Below are 17,916 nucleotides of genomic sequence, written 5' to 3' on the forward strand. Positions count from 1 at the left end.
GGGAACTTGTCTGGAGTCACTCGTCATCGGGTCACATCATTTTTAAATCATGATGCCAGCTAATACGCTCTGAAAATGAGGAACCGGTTTCATGAAACCTCATCTACCCACCACGACACACGAGTGAGGTTTCATGAAACAGTGTCCTGATTTCCAGAGGCCACCAGATGGCGCTGTCTGCTGTTAGATGTTTGAACTTGAACAACTAACAATGGAACCTCACATCATTTCCAAACCAAGAGCGCCATCTAGTGGCCTCTGAAAATGAGGGCTCTGTGTCATCAACCCTGCAATACTGTTTCATGATACCTCATCTAGCCATCACGACTACTCGCCATTCATGAACCATTTTAATAAATTTCCCAGTCAAGATGAAGAGCCGAACCATAATACTCGCTGATGACTCAACAGTAGTTTACCGCCAACCCTAATGTGTTTCACAGGTGACCTCATTGTACGTTCACACACTCACCTTCTGCTGATAAGATCTGTTTCAGGCTGGGAGGACACACGATGGCCAGCTTGGCAGATGTCCGGACCACTGGAGGAAATCCTTGTTCCAAGGACAGGAAGGCTGCTCTTCCCCCTCGGAGCCTGCAGCTCCGTACGCAACACGTATGAGCTGAGTTAGCTCCGCGGCACAGTCGATGGCAAAAACACTCAGGGCCATTTGAGCATCTCTGCCAACTCTTTGATGGTGACGCTCTCCTGGGACTTCGCGTATCTGCTCCATGAAGAAGTAAATAAACACAAAAGACCTCAGAAAGAGATTTCATATCAAAAACACCAATGTCAACCTTTGAACTGATCCCCGCTGACTCCTTATCAGTCCCATGGTGGACTCTTATCCCCACCAAATGATTCGCCGTCCTCATTTCCTTCTGTTTTCTGAGAGCTCTGTTTTCCATCAAGAGGTCAAGGGTCAACCCCTCCACCATGCTTCTGAAGCCAGGCGCTGGCGTACCTCGCGGCTTCGCACTCCGCCGCACCATTTCTTACTTTCTTATCAGGGAATGATGTTCCCCAACAGCTACAGTTGGGGGAGTGATGGTGTGTTTTTCGGGGAGCGCACTGTGTCGGATGAGTCAGTGAGAGTGGTGGGTGAAGCCGGCGTGCCCTTCCTCCCCCAGTCTATCCCTCCTCCTGGTTCCACAGCTGGTGGGTTATCGCAGGACCCCTCCACTTCTCCCCTGCTCACACACAGGATACACACACACACACATGCCCTCATAACTGCTGGTACGCTCCATCATATCTCAAACTGGAGTCAGACAGAGGAAGCAGAATGTTAGGGAAGGAAGCTCTGAAGTCAGTGGCAAAGTAAGGAGCGCCTGAAGGCTGCGCACAACTCTGAGGGGCTCGGGTCCAGCACGCCTGAAGACAAGGGGGAGATTCAGGATTACATTCGGCAGCTGAGGCTCCTGCGGATTCCACCCAGTGGACCTGGATTTTTTTTTTGGTGAAGGATTTTTTTAGCCGATCTTTTGAGCCTCATCACTTCCCAACAGTTGCATCACTGTGAGTAACCTTCCTCAGGCCGGTGGTAGTTTAACTGCTCCATGATTTGACTCAAACTCACCTGAACCTAAATTGAAAACGCATGTTTTTGGAAGTAGCCGAGGCATTGATGTGATGGGAGCTGCGTTTTTCAGATGCAACGTATATATCTGAGAGTTATTAAAACAGGTATTAAAATAGTTGAGCATGGATTTAAGGGAACGTTCTCGCTCATTGTTCAGGCTGCAGTTGTTTCAGGGGGGAGGGGTCTCCAGAGCCCATTTCCTTGCACTTAGAGCAGTTCACTTATCGGTGTTGACTTTCCAATACCTTCCACCACAACACTGAATGATCCCACCACTTAAAGCCACAGGTCGCTTTCTTTTTCGCTTTGTTTTTTTTTCAAATGTGATGTATTGAGGTGTCCGTCTGACTTCTCTCTCTTCTGACCCAAACAGAACCATGAGTCTGACGCGCAACGGGACGCTTGAGAAGAGGACGCCAGAGCCCCACTCAGAACCGGCGTCCCCCTCCAGGGCAGGGTCAGGGGTCGTGGTGCCGCCTCCCTACTCTGTGGGCGGCAGCGAGGCGGCTGATTCGCCGCTGGAGTTGAGGGGCTCTCTGGACTGCTGGGCCTGTTCGGTTCTGGTCACCGCTCAGAATCTGGTCATCGCATTGATCAATGCCACCCTCGCTGCTGTTGTGTTCGGCACCATCCTCACGCCGGCCTTGGCCATGATCGTATTTGGTTTCCTCTGCCACTCAACAGTGAGTCCAGCTCTTTGTAAATGACTCCGTGACAGGATTTTCTGGGGCTGTGTTTTTCAAACCACTTGACCATAACTGCATTTTATTTGCAGACAATATTGTAAAAAAATTCTAGACCCAAATTTTGTCTGCACATATGACAGTCGCTCACATTGCGCAGCTGAAAATATTAACGTTTATCCAGCTGTGATGATCTCATGAAGTGTCATGAAACAGTGCAGCCACATTCAGAGGTCACTAGGTGGCACTGTCTGCAACGTTATCCTTGTCCTTGAACAACTGTTTCAAAGAAACCTGGCTCAAACCAAGAGCGCCGCCTGCTGTGCTCCCAAAATCATGGCACTGTTTCATGAAACCGACGGTGTGTTGCATTCACTGACAATGCTGATAGTCGATCAACTCAAAAAAGTGAATATGAATGTTGGTAATTGTTGCTGTGAGATATATTTTAGACTATTATTTTTATTATTTTCGTACTCTTGAAGTGTTTTGGTTGAATCCCTTAAAAAGGAATTTGTAATCTGCTGTCAGTTAAGTGGTTTGTTGACAGTATTTTAGCGCCTAAAAAAGGCCTGGTCCCTTTTGTGTGGTACTGGTCTGAGTCCACTGTCCCAGGACCACAAGAGTCAGACTGTTTGGGAACAAGAACGAAGCTGATGAAGTGTGGACACAGCAGAATTCCATCAGTCTGTCATTTAGGAATTTCAATTAGACAACACAATGTTATTCCAGAGACGTGAGCGTGTTTTGACAAACGCTCCAGCGTTCAGCTCTAATATCCCCCAGCTGTGAGCAACATTGAGGAATGAAGAACACTTCATTTTATTTATTTTTCTAAGTGCAGCTCGCTCTGGTGCTGTGTTCCAGGTCCAGCCTCACGGAACATCCGTGTACTGCTCCGACGTGCTGGACGACGTGGGCTGCGTGGCGCTGCTGGTGGTGGGCTTCCTGTTGCTGACCCCCCTGCTGGTCCTGGCGCTGGCGGCCTTCTGCCGCCTGGCGCGACACCTCCAGCTGGGCATGTGCTTCATCCCCTACAGCCGGGCGGTCTACAAGAACTTGCCTGCCACACGACGCAGGAGGGCCTCGGAGGGGGGGTGCTGCAGCCAGCAGGGGGCAGCAGAGGTGGAGGAGAAGGGCAGCGTGTGGGTGTAGAAGACATTAATGGTGTCCTGTTTTAACTCTTTTATCATCAGTTCTATGCCTTTGTAAAGATGTTCATTTTATCACCCTGTTTGTTATTTTCGATGCCTTTTTTTAACAATAAAATGTGACTTCATGGGTGACTTGTATTGCTGTGTCAGAACTGCTGCTCTGTTTGCGTTTAACTGTGACGGCGAGGGTCAGGTCAGAGGTCACCGCCGCCTGCCGAGGCTTGACTCACTTCCCTAACTTTTTGACTGCACGTCACATTGTTCTGGAATATATGAGTTGGTCAAACGTAACCCTTTTCTTGTCTTTCTTCAACCAGTTATCGCAACTTTTTACTAAATATATTTTGGCCATATCAGGTGTTCTGTGTTTATATTCTTTTTTTTACCTTATTAATCATGAAAATAATGTAAATTCAATTTACTGCATGACAAAAACAAGAACGGGATTTCTTAAGATGCTGTTTGAATTATAAAATGGCATTAAGTACCTGCATTATCTGATCACTGACAATGTTGAGAAAAGATAGTTTCAAAGCTCAAATGTACAGAAAGCAAGGTGCCTTTTTCACGGAAGCTGAACTTGGATGTTTGCGTAACCAGTTCTCTGCCCCCATGAACCTCCTGGAACATGCGAAGGCAGGTTTCCTCAAGAGGTTACTTCCTGTTAAGATGTATTTGTTTCCTGTCTGCAGCGGCCCAAACGCTACCCACAAGAGGAAGTGTTGGTCTGACCTTAAACTCAGGCTTAAAAATAGAGTCAAACTTAACTGCCACAATGTTGCTCATACCTTTATTTATATTAATGATGTTCAACAGAACACGTAGTCAGTGTGGCTGTGGTGTATTTCGAGTTAAAGCCTATTGTTCCAGGCTGACAATGTTTTTGCGTGAAGCCAAATACCTGCGAGAAAACCCATCACGGTTTATAGTCCGTTGATTATTTCTGACCCTTCGCTTCCTCTGCCGTTGACTGGCAGGAAGTAGGAGCACATTGTTTTGACCAAACGCACAGTGTTGACTCAGAGGCCAAATATCTGCTCTGATGGACCATCAGCTCTCCAAAAATAACTACCACATTGTTGCCTTTCATTGAAGTTACTTTTTTTACACAAATTAAATCTCAGGTGCAGAAGGAAAAACTTCATATATATATATATATATATATATATATATATATATATATATATATATATATATATATATATATATATATATATATATATATATATATATATATATATAGCTAAGTCTAGGTCACTGGGTGGCGCTCTTGGTTTTAAAATGATGGGAAGTTGCATTGAAATATTTGTTCAAAGACAAAAATAAGTCATTGTAACCTCTGAAAGTGAGGACCCTGTTTTATGGTACATCATCTGCCCAGCACTGTTTGCTAACATCTGTACTGTGTCACTAAATGTTCTGGAACAAATGGTGACATCAGTTATGTGAGTGAAAACCAAGTACTCCATAATATTTCATAATAAAAGGAGGAACATGGAGTTCAAGCTATTTAACAAACACAAGGTATTTGGATGAATTAAAATGAAGTCCGGACATGCTGTTCTATAGAAGCAGCAAAACAACTACACTAACACACGGTTCGGTTTTGTGCCTTCACCTTTCTCAACTCAGCTTGTTATGGTTCCATTTGTTCCACATTTTCTGAATGTTCCACTGCAAACTCTCACCCTCTGGCTCGTTTGTCATTCTGACATGAAAAAATGTTCCTTTTGTGACCAATAGAATGGAATGCAGATGTAGAATTATTCATCATCTTAACATGCATTTATCGTGCTACTGAGAGAACACTTGATAAATAATGTTACATAAGGCCCTAATGTCATGTGTGCAGTTAGAATAAAGTTTAAATTGTTCATGTCATAACAGTCTGATGTGCAATATTAGCAAAGTTTGCATCATAAAAATGTCAACAGAAAACGCTTAACCGTCTTTGAATTACATTACAAAGCCAGTAGGTGGCGCTATCCATTCCATGAGCTTTGGTTTTTCAAGCCGAGATATTTTATCAAAATTATAGAGCCATTGACTGAGCTCAGACTGTAAGCAACAGGAGACGGTGATGTCAATGCAATAATATACTACTATTATAATATATTATGATGCTATTATTATAGCATAATAACATAAATACACACAACATGAAGAGAGCAAAACCCTTTATTCAGATATAAATTACAAAAAGGTTCGACAGGTGTGTGCCCGGGAGATTTCTTATGCGTGTGGGAGGTTTTCATATTTCACATTATAAACTTTGAGGCCGAATAGTGGATGGCTCCAGACAGATGTGTTAACACGGCTGGTTGCTGATGTTTGTCAAAAGTCTGTGGTGTGGAGGTTTGTACGGGGCAGTGAACACGCCGGGCTCCAGAGTCCCACGTCCGTCCGCATCCACCTGTCCCATGATGATGTAGCTGCCGCCTGGAGGAAAGAGCAAACCTGTTTTGAGTGTTTGTCTTTTCAAGGTTTTGTTGTGTCAGTGTGTGTGTGTGTGTCCTTGTATTTTTATCTTTGTGAGAACCTGTATGAGAACTTTGTCAAGCCTCAGTTTGAAGGTTAAAACTACAAAATAGCTTATTATTATACTTGGGTTTTAGTTTGGTTAAGAGTAAAGGTTCTAGATGGTGAGGTTTAGGATGAGAGGCTGGGGAAAGGGTTATATATCAATGTATGTCAATGACGGTCCTCACTAAGATTGGAAGACAAATGTGTGTGGGGGCTTTTTTATACAGCCTCGTGGGGACCAATTCCTGATAACACACTGTCCTCGTCGGGACCTTTAGTCCTTGTTGAGGATGAAAACTTCAAAAATAACAGAGTCCTGGTTAAGTTTAGCCATTTGTTTTGGATGTTAGGTTTGGGGTGAGGGGCTGGGGAAAGCATTAGCTCAATGAGTGGTCCCCACAAAATCGAAATACCATATATGTGTGTGTCTCATGCTCCTGAATATTTTTGTTATTTCAGTGATTTTATTAATATCGACGTGTATTCCTGTAACATGTGCAGCTTCTTTAGACCACTGTGTTCCAGTGGTATTTTGTGTTTTTTGTGTTGCTCTGAATATGTGTGTTTCTTCTGGGTCTGTCTATTGGGGGGCACGTGTTCAGATGTGTGTACCTCTGCGTAGTAGAGGGCAGCTCCGGCACTGCGACACGAGCTTCACTGTCATGGCCTCTCCCTCTTCTGTGACGGTCAGTCGACCTTCCTTGTAAGACTTGATCAGCGTGACGCCGATGTTGACCGACCCGCGTGGTCCGGGGGTCAGAGAGTCCACCTTGGCTGTGATCACTGGAGGCACACTTTCATCAGGATTTTCATTGTAACCCCATGAAGAAGGCTTCCGACAGCAAATACTCACCAAATTCACTGGCGCAGAAGCTCGACTTGATGGTTCCGCTTCTTTTGCAGGTGGTGGTACAGAGTGGGTTCTGAGAAGCTGGAACACAAAACAAGGTGTGAGGAGTCATTTGGATTTTACTAGTTTTGGGCTGCAAGGGAGACACTTAAAATGGGCAGAGATCATTGGGCCATTGGCGCATTTAGAGTCAGTCACTGAGCTTGTTTGGAAACTGATGTTAGGTTTTACCTGCATTGAAGTTCAAAGCTAAAGATCACAGAGCAAAGACTACCAGCTAGAGGCTTTTGAAAAAGAGGATACTGTTTCATGAAACCTCAGAAAAGACGACGAGTCTCCTTTCAGAACAAGGCATCACTTGCCTGGTCTCCTGCCGTTGGGTCTCCGGTCCTGGCTGCTGGTGGTGCTGCCCCGTCCCCTTGTGGGTTTGACTGTTTTTTCTGTTGGCTTGGGTTCAGGTGGCGGCACGAATTTCGTTGTAGGTACCGGAGGCTGAGCCGGGACCGCGGGTCGTTCAGGTATCACGGGTTTGACGGCAGGTTTTGGAGGGATGGACTTCACTGGTGTTCCTGAATTCACAGTGGGGGTGTAGGTTCCTGGTGTGACACTGGTGTAGCGCGCCAGGAAACCATCAGACGTCACACTCAGGTCAGACACAAACTGGACCAGCATGGTGTTGCCACTGGTGATGATGGGCCTGGAACAAACAGTCACCAACGCCGTAAGTTGAACTTCAACCAGAGCACTATTCAAGTAGTGTGTGTGTGTATTCATAATAATAATAATAATAATAATAATAATAATAGTAATAGTAATCATTGATAAAAAATGTTTTATTTTTTAATACTATAATTTTATATGAATCACATGAATTATATAATATACATATATATATATATATATATATATATATATATATATATATATATATATATATATATATAGGTCTCTTACTGAGGAGCTTCATCGCCGCAGAATCTGCCGATCAGTCGGGAGTCATCTTTCTCTCCACCGTTGAAGAAGGCCACATAGTCAAAGCGACAGTAGGTGTCAGACTCCAGGGCAAACTTCTCGAAATTCACTTGAATGACCTGTGGGCCAGACTCAGATTTGTTCGAGCCTTTTCTTTTCATCTTGCTTTATTCCTGACAAACATCTGGAGCATGAGCGCGCCACACCTTATCAGGCTCGACGGTGATCAGCCAGGAGCAGCTGGTCCCTGCTGGGTACTTCTTGTCAGGCCAGTTGGGCGTCATGATCTCTCCCTGGGCTTTTGTTATCTTCCCACCGCAGAACTGTTGACCTGAAACCACACAATCAGAGAGGACGAATGTAAACAAATATCTCTCTTCATCACGCTTTTTCTGTCCACTATCTGAGGGATGGCATTACAGCAGCTGGTAGGTTTCTGCTGCTGAAGACACAACTGTTTTGAGTGTATTCTTTCTAGATCCATCTATTCCTCGCAATGTAAGAACAGAAGCTTGCTGAGTATTTTCTTGGCATGGGTCCCTGGAGCCTCACACTGAAGACAAGCCAACAGTGCGAGAGTCACGAGAGCCACCACTCTGTCAGGCATGGAACCTGAGCTACTGTGTTGGGCAGAAAAACACTGAAAGTCAACCTCTCCTCAGCTGCGATGGAAGACTAGCTGGACTGTCTTGTGTGACGTGTCGATGTCACATACCCATCTCCCCACTATGAACCTGCATATTGAGTTAGTCCCAGCAGGTGCCTTCCCACCATCTGAGTAGCGTGGTGCTCAAAAGCGCCCTCTAGTGAGCCCTTTGTGGAGGTGGAGTTTGATGGTCATGTGGCAATAACAACAGTGAACCATGGAAAGTCATGATCAGTGTTGCCACAGTTACTTTGAAAAAGTAACCTGACTACTGATTACTCCCTCAAAAAGTAACGTACAACTACATACTACTACTCGCTTCACTGATCACTTGAATTTAAAAGTAACTAAGTTAGATTACAAGTTACTTGTCAAGTTACATAAACAAAACAATGTCTTTTATGTGAATTTTGAGGTATTAGTTCTTGGGGCTCCAGTGTTTTTCCATGTTTGGGATCTTTTTTTTTTAGCACAATCTAAAAATATGAATGTACAGTCAATGTTTTGCTTTGACACTCTCTCACCCATTGGACCAAAAATCACACACAAAAAGCAACAAGTATGAAAACAAAACAAAGTAATATACTGCCATTTATATAATAAAATGTAGGAAATGCACCATTATTTTTGTTATTTTTTTCCTATTTTGCATATTTAAAGTTTAGCAAGTCTCAGAGTGTCATGTCTCCTGTTGGCCACTCGGAGGCAGTAGTGGCACTTAAGTGGCTGCTGTTACTCGCCTCTACGCTCCAGGAGCATCATTTTATTTCTGACTGACTTTCGAGAGAAAATGCAACATCAGTACATCACATCAGTACCATTTCTTCCTGCACCAAAGAAAAAATAATCTATAAAAGTCTAAAAACCTATCATAAGTGTCATTTAACTTGACCTATTTGGAGGATAAAAAAAACCTGGTACAGAGTTTTGAGTCGCACTTTCAACATGTTTGCGAGGCTCCTTTATTTCGCTGTGATATCTGCGCCCTTGTAACGCATTACTGGCATCACTGGTCATGATAGAGAGGAAAACACTCCCATATCTGAACATGAGTTCCTTGTTTGTCACAGTGCATCCGCTGGAAGCCATTTGTTCGACGATGAAGGTGTTTACAAGCGTGATCTTGACGGTATTCCCTCAGAAGATGTGCGTGAGGTTGATGGGGAGAGGGACGTTTGGGCCTGTCTAATTCAACTACTGCTCCGCTATGACTCTCATACCAGTTTGAGGAACTGGATGTATTTGTTTTTCATGTTTATCTTTGAATTGAGCGCTCTCCACCTACCATCGACGTATGGCTTGGCTCCACTGAAATAAGCCACAAATCCTCTCCCCTGTGTCTCTCCATCAGACACCATCTCCAGCATCATGGTGTTGGTGGTGGAGATCAGAGCACCGGGCCGAAACGTTCCACAGAAGCGACCAAGCTTCTGCACCAAGTTGGAGTGACCGTTGAAAACATCCAGGTAGTCGTAGCGACAGAGTGAGTCGGCCTCCAGGTCAAATATTCTGAAGGAGAGCATGACCACGTTTCCCTCTGGAACCTGGAAGCCAGAGAGCCAGTCAGACATCTGAGCAGAGTCCAGAGGTATTTGCTGGTGGAGACACTCACGGTGATGCGCCAGGTGCATTTGCTGTTGGGTTTGTAGAAGCTGGGAAAGCCCTCGCTGCCAATGAAGCCTGAGTCTGCCACCAGGTCGCCTCCACAGTGGAACACAGGCCTGTGAGGAGACGCGACAGGTCAGACCACACATGCTGGAACTCCCAACCAGTGAGGGGCTGAGTAGCCAAGGTATGGCAGCTCCAGGGGAAATGGTAATGTTTGGTCCGGTAAATGTCCTTGTTATTTATTGTGATATTTCAAACTGGCTCAAAGATGAATGTATAAGAGACTAATGACAGAAACAACCTGACAACCTTGCGAATCACGGGGATGAACCGCTAACCAATATGCTAACAGGAAGTGATGTAAGGCCTAGGCAGCCATGCATGCCATACATTAGCGTTGTTTGAATTCTACGGCCTCGTGCTAACAGCGGGCCTTTGTTGCGTGGTAGTCTAGCGCTAACAATCACATACCATTTATGCTATTTTCAGGAAAAAGGGCTAAAACCCAACAAGAGGGCTGCCAACTCTCAGGCAAACGGTGTTTGACCGACACAAATAATGCTTGTCCAGCCCAAAGATATGCATTCCACATGCATTTCTATCCAGGTTCATTTATAAATTCACAGTTTTAATCGACCCCCACAACCCCAGAGACCCAAACCCCCGTTCCACATGAAGTATCAATTGATGAAGACTGAACTCTACCTGATGTTTGATCAATCATAGTTTGATGTATGTACCACTCACTGACAAATTCCTCGCCAAAAACTAAACTAGTATGGTGCTGAGACATCGTTTCCTCCCCCATGATTTTTATTTTGCCACCACATGGATGTTATCACCATGTCGTCTGTTTTAATCTCATGAATTTATTTAATTTATTGAAAGTATTTGTTAGTGATGGGTAGATGAGGTTTCATGAAACAGTGTCATGATATTCAGAGGCCACCAGATGGCACTGGCTGCGGTTCAGCCTTGAAGAACTTATTCAATGAAACCACACATCATTGCTAAACCAAGAGCACCATCTAGTGGCCTCTGAAAATTAGCACACACTGTTTCATCAACCCTGCAATACTGTGTCATGATACCTCATCTACCCAAGCCAGTCACTCTAAATCTTGAACTTACCAGAAGACCAGCGACATGAGCAGCGTCTCTGGTCTTCACTGTTTAGCTTTGGAACAGAGTTTCACAATGTTTGGACTCTTTCCTAACATCACAGCACTATCAGCCACCATCTGATCCGAGCTGAATCTTGAAAACTATAATGTGAAAGCCAGGGATTGAAAACAAGATTGGCGCATCATTTTTAAGTCCAAGTGTCCAAGAACAACACAGAGTGTGATGTCTCGCTGAGAGAACATATCTCTGAAGTTTCATGTTGGCTCGCCTGGTTTTCCTCCTGGAGTGTAAAAACATCTGTCTAAGTAACTTGAGATTTTAAATATGTGTCAGTGATCACATCTGTCCTGTAATTATTCAAGCAGTTTGTGGTTCCTCTGAAACGCTGGTCACACTTCCAAGACCCTGACTGGCTGGTGCATTAGTCTGCTCTGTAAACTTCTGTGTGTATAAAGTACATCACGTGGGGATCAATAAACCGCGGTGATCTGTAAAAGCTGGGGGGATAAATTAAAAGGACGAAACACTAGAAGAGATAAAAATATTCAGCGCAGTTGGCAGTGTGTTTTAAAATGAAGATACCACAGAGTCATTGGCTGTCGCGGCTCATTCCTCTAACTTCCGGAATCAGACTCTTGCCAAGAAGGCTACGTGATGACTGTGAGCATTTTCACTTTCTTTAAAACTTTTTAAACTGCTGCCTTGCCTTCCGAAAGCTTGCTCTTCCCCTGGCACTGCTCTGCACTGGAGAGCTCAGATACCACATCACCAACAAGCCTGCTCCAACTGAGCTGCTGAGTCGGACCCCACAGGCAGGAACAAAAACATTAACATCTGTGTGAGCTCAGCCACTGCTGTTGGACTCACAGCTCTGAGCCTAACAGGAAGGAATGTTCTGACTCAAGATCTGACTAGACAGCCATCACGGATCTTCTCACCTGGTGTAGTTGCTCTGCTGGGCCCTCGTCCATCCCAAAGTTAGCGACAACAGCAGACAGATGCGGCGGAGATGCATCATGATGAACGTTCCTGCACTGAAAGATGGGAACAGGACGCAGGAGGTGTATGTCCTCAGACTGGAGGAGGAGGAGGAGGAGGCTGCTCCGTCAGAGGGGGAGGAGAGTTCAACAAGACGGAGATGCTGAAGGGACAGCAGTGGCTAGGAAAGAGCGCATGAGTGGGATGGAAAGAGGAGGAGGCTTTAATTGTATCCAGATGTTTCATGATAATGGAGGAGGGGGAGGCAGACGGATAAAAAGCCAAACATGATGTGGAGAGAAAGGGTGTGAGGCGGACTCACCTGGAGACGCCTGGAGCCACAGAGGTCCACAAAGAGCCTGCAGCTCAACAAGCCAGTGGGGCTATAAAACCTTTACATTCCAAGGGTCGACCAGAGTGGGACCCTTCAGTAACTGACGGTAGCTGTAAACTCAGGATACACAAATCCTGACCGTCTATTTTGGTAAACTCAACTTCCCCCAACCCTTGTTGGCTCCTTCGAGCCAGACCATGAATCTCCCAAGTCCAAAGACAACAAAAATACTGCGCGGAGGTTCACAGATGAGTCAAATATTTTTGGCCCACTTCACTGAGGCCTGCAGGGGGGAACACACACACACACAACAATATAGCAGCAACAGCAGGACCCTGAAGTCACTCAAGAGTTTCCATGTGTCAGAGTGAGTTTTACAGTCGAGCTGCAGCAGCTCTGATGTCAACTGGAGGGTGATCTGATCCTGCTGTGTTGAACTGAAGTTCTGATAAGCAAAAGGAAGAATGTGGTGACGTGCTGTTGGGAGAGGGGATGGGGGGGCGCCAGGGGGAGTAATGACAAGCTCTGCCCCCAGCAGCAAGCCAAGCAAAGAGGGTGGGTTACTGCTCTAACTCCTGATGTTAAGGCATTGATGTAACCATTGAGTGAAGTTAGAGCGCGGCACTAGGGATGGTGGTTTGATGTCATACTGAACACCAATGGGATCTTTGGCCATTCATTTCTTCCGTTAAGACACTGTCAGTTCATGAGGTAAAATACCTCCTACTGTAAACCTGCTTTCTAGCTAGCTTAGTTTGCGTCTCATTTTGTCGTCTCCTTATCATCAATAAAAAATATTAAGACAGTTTGAGACATCATTTGACAGGCCTCGGTTGTTTCCCCTTGTTTTCTGGTTACAGCATTGTATTTTTACCCTTGAACTTTATAAACGTATGTAAAAAGAAGCCATTCTGCTTGTTTGGTTGTTTACATTTTACGGTACGTATTCAACAATATTAACCGTCTTCAGCTGACCTGTGGTCAGGTAAACATAACACATTCACTTCACTGAGTCATCCAGGACGGCATATGGAGGAGAACTGGAACTCTAAGTGTGACCAGGTTGATGTGACGTTTTGAAGTAGATAATGACAAAATATATTGCTTGAAAGGTTTGTGTATGTCGAGTAAGTGACATTGTTACTTTCAAAATGCCTCGAGACAAATGGATGAGAAGTTCCTTTCTTAAGGGGCCACATGATACACATGACTGCTGTGTGGGGCTGTTGACAAGAAACTGGGAAAAATTGGTTTTTTTTTTCCTCACTGTGAATCATTTGTATGGAAGCCCATTTCTGCCAGGTAAAAAAAAAAAAAAATCACCAACCAAAAAAAAAAAAAAAAAAAAAAAGATTTTTTTTGCTTGGTGATTTTTTTTTTTTTGCTTGGTTTTCTCCAAGTTTTTTTTTTTTTTTTTTTTTACCTGGCGGAAATGGGCTTCCATACATTTGAGTGGTCAATATAACTCAAAATAAACTAAATATCAAAATAACTATGCACAAACCCATTCCTATCTTTTTCAATTACTTTAAGGTCAAGGAACTACTCAAGAATATTTTTGTGGCTGTAATAAAGTGTAATATGTAATCATACAATTTTAGATGAAGACATGTAGCGCAAAAAAGTAAATAAATAAAATTTAAAAAAATAATGTCTCTATATTTAGATTTAAAAAATGTAATATTTGAGTACATATACAGTTTTTTGCCTAATAGCATCTGTGTCAATTATTTTGTTTAGTTTTCATTATTATTATTATTATTATTATTATTATTATTATTATTATTATTATTATTATTATTATTATTCCAGTCTTTACCTGATGGTTTTCCCATCTGATTAACCCCTTATTCTTTGCATGAAGTATTATAAATATTTCAAAATGGTAATGAATCCTAAACAGAAATCCAACTTTATAAAACTATGTTTGCACCTGGGAGGGTAGCATTTCTGAACAGGGCTGTCAGAACTAGTTCATCATGGTCAGTTTTGCAGTTTCCCTCTCAGCCTCTTGAGGGCTACACACATACAGATAAAGGGCTGCATGTGGTCCCCAGACAACTCTTTGCGGGGCTGGTCTATAACTCGTGAAGGTTGCAGGAAGACTTACATTTCATCAGTGGACCGGCCACAACAATACATTAAAGCTTGTAAAATCTGCATCAAGAAAAGGATTTGAGTTTGTGAATATTATCTTCAGGTTTGCTCTCATTCATCTCAGGCTCATCTTGGCTTCGCTCCTTCACTTCTGTTGTTTTGTTGCAACAATACTGACATTTCTCTCGCATATTTCACTGGGTCTGGAAACACATCTTGTGAGCAGCAAAACTGGGATTTCAAAACCATCATAATTCCATCTGAGGCTTTTCTCAGAAGCAGCGTGGAGAAAAGATTAGTGGAAGACTGGATGTCTAGTGACCTCAGCGTACGCCACACAGATAATTCTGGAACAAACCACACTGTTCAACTACCATGATATTACTGGTGCGATACAGCCAAGCTAATCCTAGACATGAGTCATGTTTTGGATGTCACACATTGTTTTTTAAACATCTGAGTGAGTGAAAATTTCAATTATTTATCTTTTTTACTTGCACGCTATTCACATTCAGGGCCGCAAAAACAGATTTATATGTAGATTTAACACATTTATTTCCAATTTCTTCTACTGTTAGATTTATGGGGAGCTGGAGCCAACAACAGTTGGATTAGGCCAGTAAACTATACTGTCATTATTTACAGGAATGGACACCAAAGGTGATGGTTTCTCTTTTAGGAGAGTCAGTAGGTAAGATGCTGTTATGTTGACATGTGTTGTGCTGCTATGGGTTAGCTAAATGTAATGCTATCATACTGCCATCAGTTAGTTCTCCTGCTCCCCGTCTATTTGTTTAAAATGGCTCCAGAAAGGGGTGGATGTTTTTTTTTTTAATCACTGATTCAATTTTATCACAATCTCACATGTATTTTTGAGACTAACTTGTAAGTTTCTGGTCAGCGTTGGGCCTCAAGAAAAAAAATAATAAATAAAGAATCATACCATACATGGCATCATCATAAATAAATAAGTACATGTATCAATGCATAACTAAATGTACAAACAAATAAATGTGAAAATAAATGTAAAAATCTTGAAATAGAAATCGAATCAGCTGCTACTGGCTGAACGTGCATCATTTGTTCATTCTCGGTTCGCCTTGCATCCCGTACTCACGCCAAACCCGACACAGCGAGACAGTTAAAGAGTCCGATTTCCCAGGAAAATGTGACTCTACACTCTCAATCTCTGAGTCATGAGTCGCATCAGACGACTTAGTTTGTGTTGTTAACTTTGTTCATTTGGATTTTCACTATTGTACAGGCGTCTTATTTACATGAAATAACTCAAAACAAAAATCTAACTTATGTGGCGTTTTCTCCCACATTTCCGCCTGTGCTTGTGGAGCCTCTGGGGGCAACAGCCGTGACTGGTGTCCCAGAAATGCAGTCCTGTCGGATCATTGCTGAGTTTGTCATCATGTATCAGTCTGGGTGCAGCAGGAGCCCGCTTTCAAAACCTGTTTTGGTGGTGGACTCACGGCGTGTTACTGCATATAACGGAACCACTGATCTCTGGCGTTTGCAGCTCTTTTGTCTTTTTCATATTTCTGGATCCAGGCTTCAGGCAACCCTAGCAACATGTATTGCAAACCAATGAAATTTATTTAGCATACTGTCAGCAAAATCTCGTAATAAATAAAAGACAAAAAGTGGAAAAACCTAAAAAAGAAATAACAAAACATTGAAATAATTACAAGTACAAATGAATAAAAATGCATAAATAAATAAATGTACTTACACACAGAAATAGCACCATCCTTTTACAAAAATAAAATGGGATGTCGCTTATTTATTTTGACATTTATTTATTTATACTTGTATTTATTTAGAATAACGTCATTTGTGGTACTTCATAGTTGCATCACCAGATTGCAACCACAGCTTGTCCCCTTCACTGCACATGTGACGCAAGCTCTTTCAGTGAACACATCTGTTTAGCAGGACAGTTGCCATTCAAGGCAGTTGTTCAAAAAAGTCTCCCAAATGCAGCGGAGCTTGACAAAGCAGAGGTAAGGCTGAGAGGCCGGGGGAGGATGAGCCGGACTGGGAAGCTCTGTGTCTCCTCAGAGGGCCACGCTGACTCATCTTTGTTTATACTCCTCAGCAACTAACACGGCAGTGAATTCTAACACCCATTCGACTGATAACACGGTGCCAAAAAAGACTGAAGCACTATCAAAAGGATGTTCACCAGCCAGCACAAGGAAGCAAGACAGCAGAAAATAAGCAGCAGTGATCAGTTTACGGATTGCATCAGTCGATGAAAAATGTTCTGTGTAACTTTCACCTGTGACCTTTCACAATTAATATCTACTCCCACAACACCCACACAGACAAGAGAAGAAACACAGAGGTAAGTGACTGGATTCAATGCGCTTCCACTTGATTAATATATCGAGATATGGATGATCGCGAGCCTTCAGACCGCCACCAAACGTGTCCGCTGTCATCTGGTTACATGGCGTCCAAGTCCGACCGTTGCTTTATCATGAGTCCTAGAGGTTAACGCCGCTTCATCCCGTATACATGAGCGAGGATGACATCATGTGGTGAGAAATGGTACTGCAGATGTATTCATGGAAAAAAAATATGACTGTGGCTTGTAAAATGCTATTATGAATTATTATGTGGTGCTTCATGACTTTGACGCCATACATTTTCCGTTTATGTAGCAGAATGAAATGTGATACACTTCATGGATCGTCTTGCTCACATGACTAACCCCTGTAAGCATAGGGATGTGTTATGTTTGCTCAATACAGATCAGGATTTTAACAAAAAAAAAACCAAAATTAAATGGAAAGAAAGTCGCCTCTAATGATCAATGTCAATTGCAATAATAATAAGTTTTACTGAAATGTATTACAATTTTCAATTCTAAATTATAGCTACGTGATAACTGACACATCCCTACATTTCAATTTGGAAATAGTAGTTTTCTTCATAGCAATTCCTAATACTTGTTGAAATACCTAGTGAAATTATTGTATTGATTATATTCAATATATTAAAGATTTTAAATAGTAAAGAAATGAAAATGTTAACTCACCTCGACTTGGGATCACCACCAACAACAAGGGTCGTGTGGGTCAGGAGCTGCGGAGACTGGACTTTATTTTGAGTCGGTCTTTCTTCCGCTGTGTAGTTGCCAACAGTGTAAAAGTCACAGTCTGTTCATGGTGGCACATGGCAACCAAGTCTCAAGACCACATTTTCAAGGTCTTCTTCTCGTCTCAGAAATGTATGTGTTTATGCTGTGTCTAGCTCAAAATGCTACATTGATGTTATCAATAATCCCCTCTGCCAGTCACGGAGGCATGTGTTGGAGGTCTCTGTCTGTCCTTAGGTAAACTATACAACA

The 17,916-nt window shown here is 43.1% G+C and overlaps 2 protein-coding genes across 3 annotated transcripts; one reads left to right on the plus strand and one right to left on the minus strand.

The window, feature by feature from the left end:
* The first annotated feature begins 1,200 nt into the window (after positions 1–1,200).
* Positions 1,201–3,534, plus strand: tmem88a (transmembrane protein 88 a). Of its 2 annotated transcripts, none has more exons than XM_053847712.1 (3): positions 1,201–1,518; positions 1,956–2,265; positions 3,133–3,534. In XM_053847712.1, the coding sequence occupies exons 2-3, from the start codon at positions 1,960–1,962 to the stop codon at positions 3,418–3,420; spliced, it is 594 nt and encodes a 197-aa protein (XP_053703687.1). In that variant the 5' UTR covers positions 1,201–1,518; positions 1,956–1,959; the 3' UTR covers positions 3,421–3,534. The 2 variants fall into 2 exon arrangements, with proteins under 2 accessions (XP_053703687.1, XP_053703688.1); XM_053847713.1 differs by lacking the exon at positions 1,201–1,518 and adding an exon at positions 1,837–1,870.
* Positions 3,535–5,600: 2,066 nt separating this feature from the next.
* pcolcea (procollagen C-endopeptidase enhancer a) lies at positions 5,601–12,245 on the minus strand. Its single transcript, XM_053847273.1, has 9 exons — positions 12,082–12,245; positions 10,023–10,131; positions 9,696–9,954; positions 7,971–8,095; positions 7,747–7,883; positions 7,155–7,489; positions 6,796–6,873; positions 6,555–6,725; positions 5,601–5,858 (listed from the first exon to the last, which is right to left on the minus strand). Exons 1-9 carry the CDS (start codon positions 12,159–12,161, stop codon positions 5,728–5,730), a joined length of 1,425 nt encoding a protein of 474 aa, XP_053703248.1. The 5' UTR covers positions 12,162–12,245; the 3' UTR covers positions 5,601–5,727.
* Positions 12,246–17,916: the final 5,671 nt, after the last annotated feature.

Source organism: Synchiropus splendidus, chromosome 17, assembly GCF_027744825.2.
Source record: "Synchiropus splendidus isolate RoL2022-P1 chromosome 17, RoL_Sspl_1.0, whole genome shotgun sequence".
NCBI lineage: Eukaryota > Metazoa > Chordata > Actinopteri > Syngnathiformes > Callionymidae > Synchiropus > Synchiropus splendidus.